General features: G+C 35.7%; 1 protein-coding gene across 15 annotated transcripts in view; it reads left to right on the top strand.

Annotated features, from left to right (window-relative positions):
- LOC121423627 (mucin-17-like) overlaps positions 1-14,681 on the top strand; it is a 79,930-nt gene that overhangs the window by 11,058 nt on the left and 54,191 nt on the right. For all 15 annotated transcript variants that reach the window (XM_041619030.1, XM_041619020.1, XM_041619026.1 and 12 more), the window contains exons 3-6: positions 7,130-7,243; positions 9,305-9,424; positions 10,757-10,870; positions 11,551-11,664. In XM_041619030.1, coding sequence (XP_041474964.1) covers positions 7,130-7,243; positions 9,305-9,424; positions 10,757-10,870; positions 11,551-11,664 — 462 coding nt within the window. The remainder of the gene's footprint in view (positions 1-7,129; positions 7,244-9,304; positions 9,425-10,756; positions 10,871-11,550; positions 11,665-14,681) is intronic.

The raw sequence follows: 14,681 nt of genomic DNA on the forward strand, positions 1-14,681 counted from the left end.
GCATGGGCCATGTAGGCTTTATTTAGTCCGCAGTTTTGAAGTGCAATCCTCTAGCACTGCATGATATTTGGAAAATAAAATGAAGTTATAAAAAGTAATCAAATCAACCAAGTTGTCACCTGCGTATTTCGACAGATTGGGCCTACTCATTACCCTTGAGTTTATTGGCCTACTCATTATACCCTTGAGTTTATTTAGTTAGAATAATTATTAAAGAAAAAAGGTAAAACAATGAAGTAGATCTGACGTTAACCTAAATCTATCAAATGAGGAAGGTCCACTTTAGCCCTCCTCTTCAATTAAGACCACTCTGCCACTTTCAGACGGTTATTCCTGCATCCTTAAAAATATTCAGATGATTGTCTGTTCGAACCAAGTCTATAAGAAAAATACGTCAAGAGTTTAATATGGCTTCGAATGAGACTATTTTCAAAGCTGATTCACTTTTAAAAGTATATTACATCAAAGCCACATGTGTTGCTTAGTAACGAAATAAACCACAGAATTTGACATAGATGCGCTAATTTCATCACGGCACGGATTTTTAGACTCCGCCTCCGCGGCCCATTCTTCCAATCGATACGCTTATGATCACCAATGCGCAGGCACGGATTTCCAGACTCCGCCTCCCATGCAGGGTAAATTAGCTGCGAGATGACACCGAGTACCGTGTGCACTCACGATCACGTTTATAGCAAAAATTGTGAGCGTGTGCACACGAAATAATGCAGATCCCCTGTATTAGCAGTGGATAGTGCGAACAGTCCACATAAATGTGGACTGTTCGCACTGTCCACTGCTAATACAGGGGAATTAAGGTAATTAACCTGTATATTCCATCTACCCCTCATTTCCCTCCTCTTCAAGACCACTCTGCCACTTTCAGACAGTTACCTATTCCTGAAAATAAAAATAAACACAATTATACAACTTATCATTTTTTAAAAGAATGCTTTAATATAAAAAATATTTGATGAAATACAATATAAATCTGTCTTTATTTGGTCTCCTTCGAGGCCACTATCGTGTACAAGTCTATGGAAGATACACCGTAAAACTATACACAGTAGTGGCCTCGAAGGAGACCAAGAATAGCTTGAATAATAAGATTTTAGAAATATCGGCTCACTATACTTGGTCTCCTTCCAGGCCACTATTGTGTAGAAGTCTATGGAAAATACACCATAGGTTTATACACAGTAGTGGCCTCGAAGGAGACCAAGTATAGCTTGAACAATAATTTTTTTTAGAAATTTCAGCTCACTATACTTGGTCTCCTTCCAGGCCACTATTGTGTACAAGTCTATGGAAAATATACCATAGGTTTATACATAGTAGTGGCCTCGAAGGATACCAAGTATAGCTTGAACAATAACTTTTTGGAAATATCGGCTCACTATACTTGGTCTCCTTCCAGGCCACTATTGTGTAGAAGTCTATGGAAAATACACCATAGGTTTATACACAGTAGTGGCCTCGAAGGAGACCAAATAGATTGAGCCCATAGTAGATTACATCCAAGCCACCTGTTGGAAAACGAAATAAACCACAGAATTTGAAAGAAATTGATGCGCGTTGTATATTTCACCCCCGAAGTCACAGATTTCCAAACTCCGCCTCCGGCTCCGCCTCCCAATCGTCATCAAATGCATCGGGTGATCACTAGTAGTGTGTACCGTATTTGTGTACGTACGACTTGTGTCTGCGCATGACAGTTGCACACGAATTGGGCCGGCCGGCAGAGCAGATGCGACGCGACGACGTACAATGTATAGCACACGATATCCCTGGATGGACGGCTAGTTTGCTGAAAAAAAGACTTTCAATTTCGAAAGGTAGGACATGATTTGAATACCAAAAGTGTCCGGGGGAAAGAGTCCACTAGTGGCTTCGATCACGAGAATGCCAAAACGTCTCACATTCACACTCTTTCCCATCAAACAATTCAAAACTTTTGAACCTATTTTTGAGTCGGAATTACTAGTATGATGGGGTGTCTAAACTTCGCGCACTTTTCAAAAATTTTATCAGGCTCAATTTTTTTCACCAAATATTCACAATTTATACAAAACCAATTCAAGAAATAGTTACCACATTGACGGCAAGACCATAAACTATAACATCATGGATGAAAATTGAAAGTAGGTCAAGGGTTTTCGCCGGTATCGCGATCTCAAAATTCTATTCCAATCAGCGAATGCGCGCTGTGCAAGAAAACCGTTCAGAAAAAAGTGTGACCTAACTTCGCGGACCAAAGTTTTTGTGGAGATTTAAACAAAACCAATTCAAGAAATAGTTACCACATTGACGGCAAGATCATAAACTATAAAATAATGGATGAAAATGTAAAGTAGGTCAAGGGTTTTTGCCGGTATCGCGATCTCAAAATTGTGAAATTTTTTTTTTTCAAAAAGTGAAATATTTATATCAGATTGATGGCAAAATGCTTTAGAATCGGTTAGTGCCACATTTAACTCACATTTTGGATGATTTCTGCTTGCAAAATGGTGATATCGTGATGCTTGTTGAGAATATCAGATTTCTTCAAATATTTTCATGAATACTGAACTCATCGTAAAGAAACTTACACCAAAGGGTAATTTTAGGTCGCTTTTCATGTTGATGATGTCAGATTTCAAGGATATTGGCTAGCTTTTTAGATAATGACCGTCCGCGAAGTGTGGACACGCATGAAGTTTGGACTCACTGCCATAATTGTTTATATTGCAGATTAAATATCACAAATCGTGAAATATCTGTGGATTTTGTACGATGTCAATCTCAATGCCAATGAAAGTCTGACAACTGGCAGGGTTTTTTTTTTCAACCTTATTGAGGTCCCAATTCCCCCTAGAGTGCTCCGATTTTACATGTCAAACTTATTTCACAAGCCAGCACATCAAAGTTATGATCGAATAACTGAAAGTGTATGGATCTAGTTCATAAAACTTAGACATAAGAGTAATCAAGTATCACTTAACATCTCATGCGAGTTTCAGGTCACATGACAAAAGTCAAAGGTCATTTAAGGTCATTGAACTTTGGCCATTTTGGAGGTAATAATGAGATTGCTGTCATAACTTTCAAAGTTTATAGATATCGTTTATAAAATGTGGATATAGGGGTATTCAAATATCACAAGTCTTGGGTCGCATGATCAAGGTCAAATGTAATTTAATGAACGTAGTATTGTATCATTAATATATGAATGGTGTTTTTTTTGAACAATTATTTTATAGTAGTTTTCAAAGTCAGTACTGCTGCTATATTGAATCGCGTAATGCAGAGATGCCAAGTTCAAAGACCAGCTATGCGTGAGATTTTCTGTGAATCTGAGTGAGATCACAGACATTGTGTACAATGTATATGGGGATAGGCTGTGATAGTTGCGTGAGACAGAGATTTTAGGGAATGAACAAGAGTCCAAAATGCTTGAGTCTCATGCATAGCTCTGGTGATGCAGGTGAGACTGCCAGAGGCGCTCCACTTGTTTTTAACATGCGGTATGTCAAACAACGGGTGGGGGCTGTCAATTTGCGGTTGCAAAGCATGGTGATACATTTCAAGAATTTATGATAGCCTATTGAGATGGAAGTTGAAAATTATAATTGCAATTATAAGTAGACATATATATTCAAGAAACTCTGATGCAAATATCATTTTGTGAAATATTAGAACAAAGAATATTGCAGAAAAGCTTAACATCAAAATTTGGGCAGATTACTCTAAATCAACATAACATTCGTAAAATCTAGTACTAGTAAAATTCCATGTTTTTAATTTTATTGTAGAAATAACCAAGGCTCCACATTAACTTTTTTTTAAACCTTCAAATAATTTTTTTGGGTGGCCCATTAGTAAAGTTTGGTGGCCCGAAAAATATAAACAAAAACATTAATTAAAAATGAATAAAACAAATTTCTGAAATATTAATTCTGCAGCCACTGCCACTTAGTTACTTCCACATTGTACATCTTGTATGTAAATCGTGCTTGCTGTTATTTTACTTTGCTTATTGATTTGTGGTAATATATAAATTGTTCTATCATTGTAAACATAAAATGATTGAAAGAGAACAAAAGAATTGTATTGTTCCCAGGTATTATATACTATATTGTCTGGGATTTTTTCAATGGAATAAATGCCATCGTTATTATAACTGAAGTAAAAACATGAGTATTAGCCATTGAGAGCTGGATAAAATTCCAACTTCTTGATATTTACTCTCTTAACATGGAGCACATCACTAAGACATGCAATGAAATCTAACAAAGAATGGATGTGATATTGTTATCCAATGAATATTAGAATATTTGAATTTTTGTTGATAATTCATATTCACAATTGTATGTATGGTTATAAATTCCTGCAACACATTTTGGCACATAAAGGAGATCAAAAGTATTTTTTGGAGTATCTTTATCTTATAAATATAGTGTACTTGGAGTGGAAAAAACCTTATTGGGAGGGGTATAACAATTTTGACAAGCAAACTCTACCCCTCTCAGTTTTGCTAGGGGGCCAAAGTGATAACGAAGTAACACATCAGTCACAGTTTTTAAAAAATGAATGCAGGAAGTGCTGTTAAATCAAATAGCTTGAGTGTGAGAGTTAAGTCACATTTGGATGCCTCTCTATTCAGCGTACAGGCCATTGACTCACATCAAAATCACATTTTCCATGGAAAGAGGAAGAAAAGGCAAATAAAAAATAGAAGAAGATCTTGAGTCATGTCTGTGATGTAGCATGAAATGATTTTCATATCATTCATTTCCTCTTTGCAATGAGTACCATATTCTTATCATGGTACGGGTTTCATTTCATATTATATTTTGTATTATTGTTCAAAGCATGGACCTATTAGAGATGGACAGACACTCATCGAATAGTTAATGAATTCACTTTCATGTTACCGTCATTGTGCTCTGAATAACATTCTCTACTTTTATCATAGTACTGTGTTCCGCCGTCAATTAGACCATAATTTGAAAGAGTCGCTTCGAAATAAGACATTGATATCGCACTAAATATATGTGTAGAAGATGATAAATCATTTAAATCCTGGAAATCGATGTGCAGCTCTAGTTTATCTTTGGCAGTCGTAATTTCATGTTCTTTATTTAGGAAAATGTATGCATGTTTTAAGATAGAGGCAACATTGTAATTAATTGTCTATTATTTATAATCCCATTTTTTAAATTTTTGATGTAAGAGTGTTAAATCATGGTTGCCAATTTGAGGATTGAAAGGAGATGAATATTAGGAAAGTTGTGTGTGTCTATGGGAGAGAAGAATATCTTTTACTCTTTTCTCCATGTCACGTTCATGCTTTAAATTATGAAGAAGATTGTGATATGTCAAGGAAAATCGTCACATCACTTGGTAATTATTCAGCTTGTACCCTCGGTGTACTTACTTATAGTGACATTAAACTGATATACATGTAAGGACGACTTGTGTACAGTTGAGGCCAAAAGTTTACATACACCCATGGAATTCAGTGAAATTTGTTCGCTTGCCAAACATTGTAAAATTTACTATATGTTTACAAATATAAATACTACCATGACAAATTTGGTATCAAATGAAAGAGCGTATTAAGCCTTTCACATGATTGTGATGCTGTTGTGATTAAAGTATATTTCAGGTGGAATTTTCTTTAAAGAAAAAAGTAAATTTGTGCCAAAAATATTTATTTTATTTTTGTTATGTATTTTCAAACATCGTTTCATAGAAATACAGAAATGTCAAATCTGTGATTTATATTACATTTTTAATCATGATATGTCACCACTGAACAAAAACGTATGATGTGAATTGTTTGTGTTGAGAAGTAACTAGCAAAAATATGTAATATTTTGGTAAAGTTTTTATTTGTAATTTGTCTAAAATATGAAGATTTAGGGGGAAAAATGTCACCTTAATACTTTTCAGCTCCTGATGACAAAGCATTGTGATGAAGGGGCATGACATACTCATTTGTTTGATATAAAATTTGTCATGATAGCACAAATATTTTATAAGATACAGTCAATTTGATGATGTTTTGCAAGTATCAACTTTTCTTTGAATATTCCAGGGAGCTACTATATAAACTTCTGGCCTCAACAGTACATGTACTTGTACACTCCAAATACATTAGGGGTAGTGAATGTAAACAAAAAATATTGTGTAAGAATTAAGAGTGGAATAATTTTCAAGGTAAAATGTTGGTTGAATTTGTAGGGTTTATGTTTTCATTTGAAAGGTATAAGAGAATATATCATGAAATATTACTAGTTTTATTGTAGTGTGTGCTATGTGTTTGTGATAAAAATATGAAAGTTTAAAATTTGTTAGAAACTGGAATATTTTGTCTAATATAAGACATTTGCATGTAGGGATACAGTATTCAAATATGTCAATTTTGTAGTGAAGAAAAAGTTTCTTTTAAAGAGTTGTTTGTATATGTAACTTCATATCAATTACATTACAGGTTGAAAAGGAAACCCCTACATATTGACTGAGCAGGAAGTAACCAACATTCTTAATAAATTCTCATTCCCACGGCATTTTTCAAAACTGAATAAAAATCAAATTTGTCCTTAAATGACAAAAAGAAGCACTCAGGTAGAATTCTGCTGTCAAATTACCCATTCAGTCCAGTACAATATTAAAGTCTGACCATCCATGCATGAACCCGTCAACACAAGGGGGGTTTTCCAACAATAGAACAGTTTTCCCACAGCTAGTTTGCTTTAATCTTCCCATCCATTCATGCGCATTGAGTAGTGATGGTTACAATGACGCTGAGCTCACCCATGCTGACTTTACAGTGCATCTCATCTATTGTACAGTGAGCCCGTACTAGCTGGTATTGCGTAAGGCTGCTTGTATCCTCTTGTCTGTTTTCAAATTTTCAAGACGGTTAGACCTGCGGGTGGAGTGACCAATTATGGCCCACCTTCCGACACTTCTTGAAGCTTGTCACAGATGACGAAGGGATGTAGATTGCATTAAATGAAACGGATAGGACGTTCAGTTGGGATGTCCAAGCGCTCAAGGAACATACCCTGTGGTCTTCTGTGCACCTATGCCAGAGGCGTCCTGGTGATACTATTAATTTGGATTTGTACACCTGTTCTTGCAGATATCGATGAATGTGCCAGCGACCCGTGCCTCAACGATGGAACATGCATTGATTTCCCCAATTTCTACCTTTGCTTATGCCCGGCTGGGTACACTGGGCCTCGGTGTGAGATAGGTAAGTGACAACCTCAAGACTTTATATATAAGGGATTATTGATTAATTAATTATATTCCTACTAATTGATCAATAATTCATTTTTAATACTTATGATTATTCATGGAAGGGATATCATTGCATCTAGGCCTGCTTGAGCATCCTGTTTACAATAAATTATTGTAGCTCGCTACTGATCTGAAAAATATAACTTTTCCACTCTTTGAATTAATCCCATAATACACAGGGATTATTAAATTTAAGCATGTAAATGGTATTTGCAGAATTGATATTCAAAACACCACATTGGTTCAGAAGAATATTTAAGATGTAATATCCATCATAAGTACCATTACATGAGTGGTACAAATGAAATAATATTGATTATATCTTGCAATATGTAACTATCTTGATGCAATGGTTATGATCTTGGTCAGAGATACATGTATCTGCTAGATACCTCCACTCTACTTCACTTGGAATTATCATTTTATTAGTGAAAAAGCACCAAATTATATGAATCACTTGAATACCCTTTTCATGTTTATTTGAATAAATAATGGTCTCATTATAATGTGAATCTAATCTACTGTGCTGTGACTGAAGCCAGGCTCATCAAAATTAATTAATTTTGACCGCAGGCTTAAAACCTGTATGAGTTAGCTTACTGTCCTATGCACTCTTATACATTTTCTTTATAAAAACCACTCATTCAATGAACAAGGTTATGATATAACCTTGTTCTCACTTATATCTCCATGTGTGGCAAAATTAGAGTGGCAATGTTTGGCTTATTTTCTCTTTTTCTTTGGGGCAAATGCTTGATTTTTTTACACTGACAGTCTCCATTACACCTATTATTCATATAAATTGACTCTTATTTAAATTTGATTCTTTAAATTATTTTTTTCTTAATTAAAAATAGAGATAAAAAAATGAAAATTTTCTTGCCATATTACTTTCCACCAATAGAGGGTGTACCAAAAATATTCCCCAAATTTAAGTTTTTGAGCGCTCTGGTGAATACAAAAATTAATCCCAAGTTACTAATGAAAAATAAATTGCAACTGTATGGAAATTAGTAATTTTGGTCACAAAAGTGATATTTTAATGATTTTTTAATGTGTGTGCTCTGTACAACATTGGCATACCATAGTCCTACCTGTAGATTCCCCACAGGCAGGGTGGTAGCAGTGAACAAGTGATAAAAACCAATGCTTCCATAAGTTCAATTGTGGTGATATTGACCCTTGTCAGAGAAAACAATGATCATATTCTATGAATGAATAGACAGCATTCCAGCCCTTAAGGCATATAAACTTTGATTAGGGCAAACGGTTTTGATCAATAGATTCAAGGTTGATGTTGTGTAATATGGCTTCTAGGGTGTAATACATGCAGAAAGCCAAAGTCCAATATTTCACGAGAGACTGAGATCATTGAGTAGAATTCCTCAAGTAATGGTATGAATATGATTCTTGTAACTTTGATAGCATGCATGTATTTAAAGTATGTCATGCAAGTACAACATCAAAGTTTATGATGATAATGATGATAATGATAATTATAATAATGATGATGATGGTGATGTTGGTGATAATGGTAATAAGATGATTTACATTAATGATGATAATAATGATGGGGATAATGATAAACAATTATGCATAAAAACGAGTTAACTGCTATGGAAGCGTCATGGAGTAGCGGTTTTGACTCTCACCTTGTAATCAGAGGGTCGTGTGTTTGAATCCCAACGCGGCCTAGTGCCCTTTGGCAAGGCGTCAATCCACACTTTGCCACTCTCCACCCAGGTGCTAAATTTGTACCTAGTAGGATATGAAAGTCATTGTAGCTTGTCCAGTATGGTGTCCTCAATGGTGACTGGTTGAAATACTCCCCAGGGAGTGGAGGATATGCATGAACATTACATGTAGAAATGACTGATCGAATCTGATGACCTGTGTAATAATGAAAAGATAAATAAGTGCTTAGATGTGCACAGTGTATGTCTTGAGCGTATTTATGATAACCAGATTATTATCATCATTATTCCATTCGCACATGTATTCTTCCTACCTACAGATGTGAGGCCTTGCATCAGTGACCCATGCCAGAATGGAGCCACCTGTTCTGAAGACCTGACTGATCTATCATTTGAATGCATATGTCCTCTTGGGTATACTGGCACCACTTGTGAAACAGGTATGGTGTTTCTTAGACAGGGCCTATCTACAAATTAAATGGGTCCAAATGGGGTAGGGGGATACTGAACACATTCATGACAATAAAAGGCATAAAAAGGGTAGATTTTGCTAGCTAACCCTATCTAGGCCGGGGTATTTTGGGAGTTCATATGGCCGGGGGGGGGGGCCTCCCAGGCCCCCCCTTGAGATCTCGGCCATCGACCGCGCGATCGCGCTTGGGAAAATTGGCACGCAGGTTGTCTGGGATATAATCTACAAAACTGAATAGTAATTTATTTCATGCGAATCATCATTATGTAATTATGCTAATTTATGCGTAATTAGTATGCAAAATCATACTTTTTCCTCTAACTCCATAAATAAAGCTCCAAATGTTCTAATTTTTGGCATAGAAAGTCTTAGTGATGTTCTTAGCAAGTGTACATGAAAAAAATTGTGATATCAGATCAATTTCTTATGTATTATATTGTTTTTTGCAATTTCTTATGTATTTCCTTGTTTTTTGGACCTTTTGTTTTTCATTGTTTTTTCAATGAAATTCATTGGGGACTCTTCTAAGATCATAAACAGCATAAAATACATACATTTAGGCCAGCAAAACTAAAAATATTCATACATTTATGATTTTTGGTTGAAAACACAATTTACATTGACTTTGTACACAAAATCACGTTTTTGAGCAATTTTTGGTCTGACATGCACTTACATAACGTTGCATAACTTCGAAACCGCGTACCCAGGTAACGCAAAATTGGTCTCAAAAGTTGCGCAAGACTTGAAAGTAAAAAGTCAGCGAGCAGCGGGGTCAAAAAAATTTGCGCGGCGAAAATATCGCGTGACTCGTTGAGGGGGGGGCCTCCGAGGCCCCCCCCCCCGGCCTAGATAGGGTTAAGCTGTCAGGTACTTGACATTTTTTTTGGGGGGGTGGGGGTTGGCTTTTGATGCAAGATGCCAAGAAATAATACTAAATTCATAAGCAGAAATAGTGAAAATATATTGGCTGAATCAGTATCCCTTGTTGACTGCTTCCAAATATTAAATCAGATAATATCTGAAATCTTTTTGATGTACCATTCCACAGAATGATAAAAATTATGGATATTTCATGCTGAACACTGATAGTTTTTACTTGGTTCTAGTCATAACTTTAGTCAATCTTTTCCTATATTTATTCCAGATTTATGAACCTTGGAAAGGAAAATGCAACAATGAAAGAAAAAATGTTGATGTTGCCAATTTGAAGAACACCTGATCAAATACAACTTAATGATTGCTTGTAGCCTCAATTCATTCTACCTGTACATCATTTGTTTTATTTTTTTTATTTCAGATGTCAATGAGTGTGCTAGCGCCCCCTGTCAGAATGGAGGCCAGTGTGTTGATGAAGTTGATGGGTTCAGATGTGAGTGCACTACAGGATGGTCTGGCGATCTCTGTGACACAGGTAATCATGTTTGGTACTTCTCTATTGTGGGCAAACGTGTCATTTTCTAGTTGCTCTGACATCTGACTCTCATATTTCAATCAGAGAGCTGTTGGTTCGAATCCCAGCTAGGGCACATTTTCCTTAAGCAAGGAATTGTGCTGCATTCAACCCAGGTGAGGTGAATGTGTACCCGGCAAGATTAATTTCTTGTATGCACTGAGCGTTGGAAATGGCAGCTTCAACTAATGTATGGCCAGTGAAATGATGTGCACTCAGGAATAGATTACATGTCTATTTAGATTGATACCATTATGTTAAATGCCTATCATTCTACTGGTCTATCTCATTTTTTTTTACTGTTTGTCAAATAACAAAACTATCATGCAAACTCACCTTGGGAAGTCACTTTTGATTTATGTACTATGCAAGAACTTCGAGGGGGCGTTGCCTCTTGAACCCCCACCGGCTGGGACTTGGCGGGGGGGGGGGCTAAGTTAACTCCCCCTCCCTCCCCCACCCCCGCTACTTTTCAGATTTTTTTCTGAGGAGAATATAATGCCTGATTATAAAACCTTGTATGTAGTTTTACTGAAAGATGATGGAAATACATGAATAATAAATGAAAAGAAATCACTTTCTAGCATTCTGTTGAATTGTAACTGACATCCTTGGTAACTTTTTGTGTGCTTGCTTTCTAGATATCAACGAGTGCTCTACTGCTCCATGTTTAAATGGAGGGACTTGTATGAATACCAATGGATCTTATGAGTGTCAGTGTGAAAGAGGTTGGACGGGCATGAACTGCGAAACCGGTAAGTCAAAACATCACCCAAAGTCTGAGGGATATTATTCCCCAACGTTAATTTAATAATAATAATAACAACAACAACTACAACAACAACAGTGATGATGATAATACTCAACATTTATAACACGCTTTTCCCACATGGCCCAAAGCGCTATTTGCTATTAACATATTTTATCCCAAAATTATAAGAATTTAAAGGCAGCTCAGAAAATGCTGAATTTTAGAAACATGGCAATGGTGACAACCTCACATTATCTGAAAACAATTGCATTCCTGCAGGAAATTCTTCCAAGGCAAAAGGAGGTTGCTTATATGTCTTTATCAAAGAAAATCAAGCTTTTTCGGAGCTGTTCTACAAAATAATCTACATTTTGAGATACAAGGTTTTAAAAGCTCAGTGGTGACATTATCCTTCAGCTAAATCGACCACATTTTCAAAAAGAGGTTTCAATTGCACCATGGTACAAAACTCTGGACTATGCAGAGTTTTTGTGTTATCGTGCTTCATTCAAGCAACCTTTGCAAAGAGCATGCATTTATATGTAGACCTTTCTTAATGTACCAAAATTAAATAAACATAATTATGGACAAAAAATTTGCATCGTCTATGGTATTGTACCATAGTACAATTGAAACCACATCTGTGAAATCAGGCCTGTGTGTGCAAGGGTAAAGTACTGGGCGATATTTCAGTATTATCAAAATTATGCAATATTGAAAGAATATTAATATTCAATGAAGGTTTTATGATTATGTTGATATTTTGCGGTAAGACGACATATCCAAAATATTGTTAATTTAAAAAGTTGATAACTATTAACTCTTACTATGCCAGGGCCAATACCCCTCTAGTGCCAGGGATATTCGAGGAATCCTAAATTGACCGAAACGTAAGCAAAGACTGATTTTAAAACGGTAATAACTCTTTACCCGTACGTTGTATAATGAAAACTTCTACACATGAAATGATGCATGGTTCATGGACTTTATGATCGTGTTATGTCCTTTCAAATTTGCGTTCGGAAAAATTTAGAAAAGATGAAATATTTTACATTGTTTTTTTCAATAAGTAAAACCTAGAAAATTATGATTTCATGAACATTTCAAAGAGTAAATAACCCAAGGAATTTTAGAGATACCAAGAAATTAAGAAGATGAAATGAAAGTTCAATGTTTACCCTTTCAAATGACGTATCTATTGATGTAACTGAACAAACAAAAATGTGAAAAATAATGTTCTTTTGAATGAAATACTATTTTGCTATTCAAGTTATTTCCTCTGAAATACGTGAGGGTTTATACACACACAATTGAAACCGTCCTTTTCCAAAAAAGGGCATTGTCGTCGATCAAGTGACCAATCACAGCACAGCTGCGATCCCCACGCAAACACACGCAATAATATATTAGAGCCATGTATCTTCACAGTGCAGCCAACTGTACCCTTACATTCGTGTAGTCTTCAAAACAAGACCCTGTAATTTTTTCAGAATGCGCGGTATTCCGCAACAAAATTATTAGTGCAGAATAAATTTTATGTCATTTCATTTCTTGTCAATATTGTCGGAATGCAAAACATGCTTTGGAAAAATCGTAAACTGGATACGATTTGTGGTATGCGATGCACTCAACTATATACTGTTTTGGATAATGTAGGCGATTTCTATCCAGTATCGGCAACAAACATTTGCGACCCAGACAACTATCGTTCTATCGTGAATCAGTGTAAAGTTTGGTCATATTTTGTCAGGGTCTATTCGTCGTACATACGGGCTTTCGTACTGTAACAAAGTTATTGCCAGTCACAAGGAGACAAAATATAGAAATCAAGATGATATATTGAAATATAGATAAAGAGGGATTGGACAGATTCAATACTAATACCCCTTTCATAAACCTATGCGGGTAATTCAATAAAAATTGCACGTAGCTCATTATGTGTTTGTTTTATATCAATATACCTATATGTTTATATATATACATATATATTATATACTCCATAATCCTACATATTGCCAGTGAAGCGGACTTTGCCCCACTATTTCCGGCAAAGGACCTGGGTAAATTGTATATTTTGTTATGAAATAAAGATGATTTGTATAGAGAGGATATAAAGATCTCTGGAATTTTTTTTTTAAATATGATCATATCTGATCTTTGTAGCCTCATCTATGAAAGGATATTAATCTGAGCCAACTATGCATCTCGTACATGCCAAGGAATGGACAATAGATGCCGGATATTCTTTTTCTTGTGGAAAATATAATGCAATATAAATATGAAAATATAATGACAATCTGAGACAAGAAAAGGGCCTCATTGCATATTTTGCCTTTGAATAATTGATTATTTTCAAACTTTAGGCTTCATTTCATTCAGCGAGCGAGCATACATAGCAAGCGGTTTGAAAAAAAAGGCAACGGTCTTCGTCGACATGCCAGGAAGCCCAATGGGATCACTATTTGATATAAATCGTAGCTGAACAGTGAAAGAACGATAATATAACAGGTAAAATTCACTCTGTGGACATTTCATGATGGGGGTGAAATATTCATTATATCTGTTTCGGCATTAAAAAGAATAATGTTCGACCAAAGTAGCCACCTGTCTGATAGCGACTACATTTTATTGTTCATGCCACCAAGTCATAAACAATAGATGCCCAGACTCCCTTTCATGAGGAATGTCTAATCCGCGCTCCCTCCTGACCTATTATCGAGGAAAGCAATTTAGCACAGGATGTTTATAGAAATCGGGCCACGCGCGCGTCTTTTGATTTGACAATTGAATACTTTCAAAGGTTCCGATACGAACAATAGCTTTTCTCTCCGTTGAGATCAAGATTAAAATTCCTCTGTCTCTTTCCCCAACACCTTCCGTTGACTTTTTGCCATTAAAATACATAATTTTTATTCAAATATTTGTTTCGACTTTAAGACATTTAGCATCAACAATATGCGTCAAATTTCCTGTAATCTAAATGATGATGATGATAGGGATGATGGTAAAGATGCCATGGAT

This window comes from Lytechinus variegatus, chromosome 11, assembly GCF_018143015.1.
Source record: "Lytechinus variegatus isolate NC3 chromosome 11, Lvar_3.0, whole genome shotgun sequence".
NCBI classification, from domain to species: Eukaryota; Metazoa; Echinodermata; class Echinoidea; order Temnopleuroida; family Toxopneustidae; genus Lytechinus; species Lytechinus variegatus.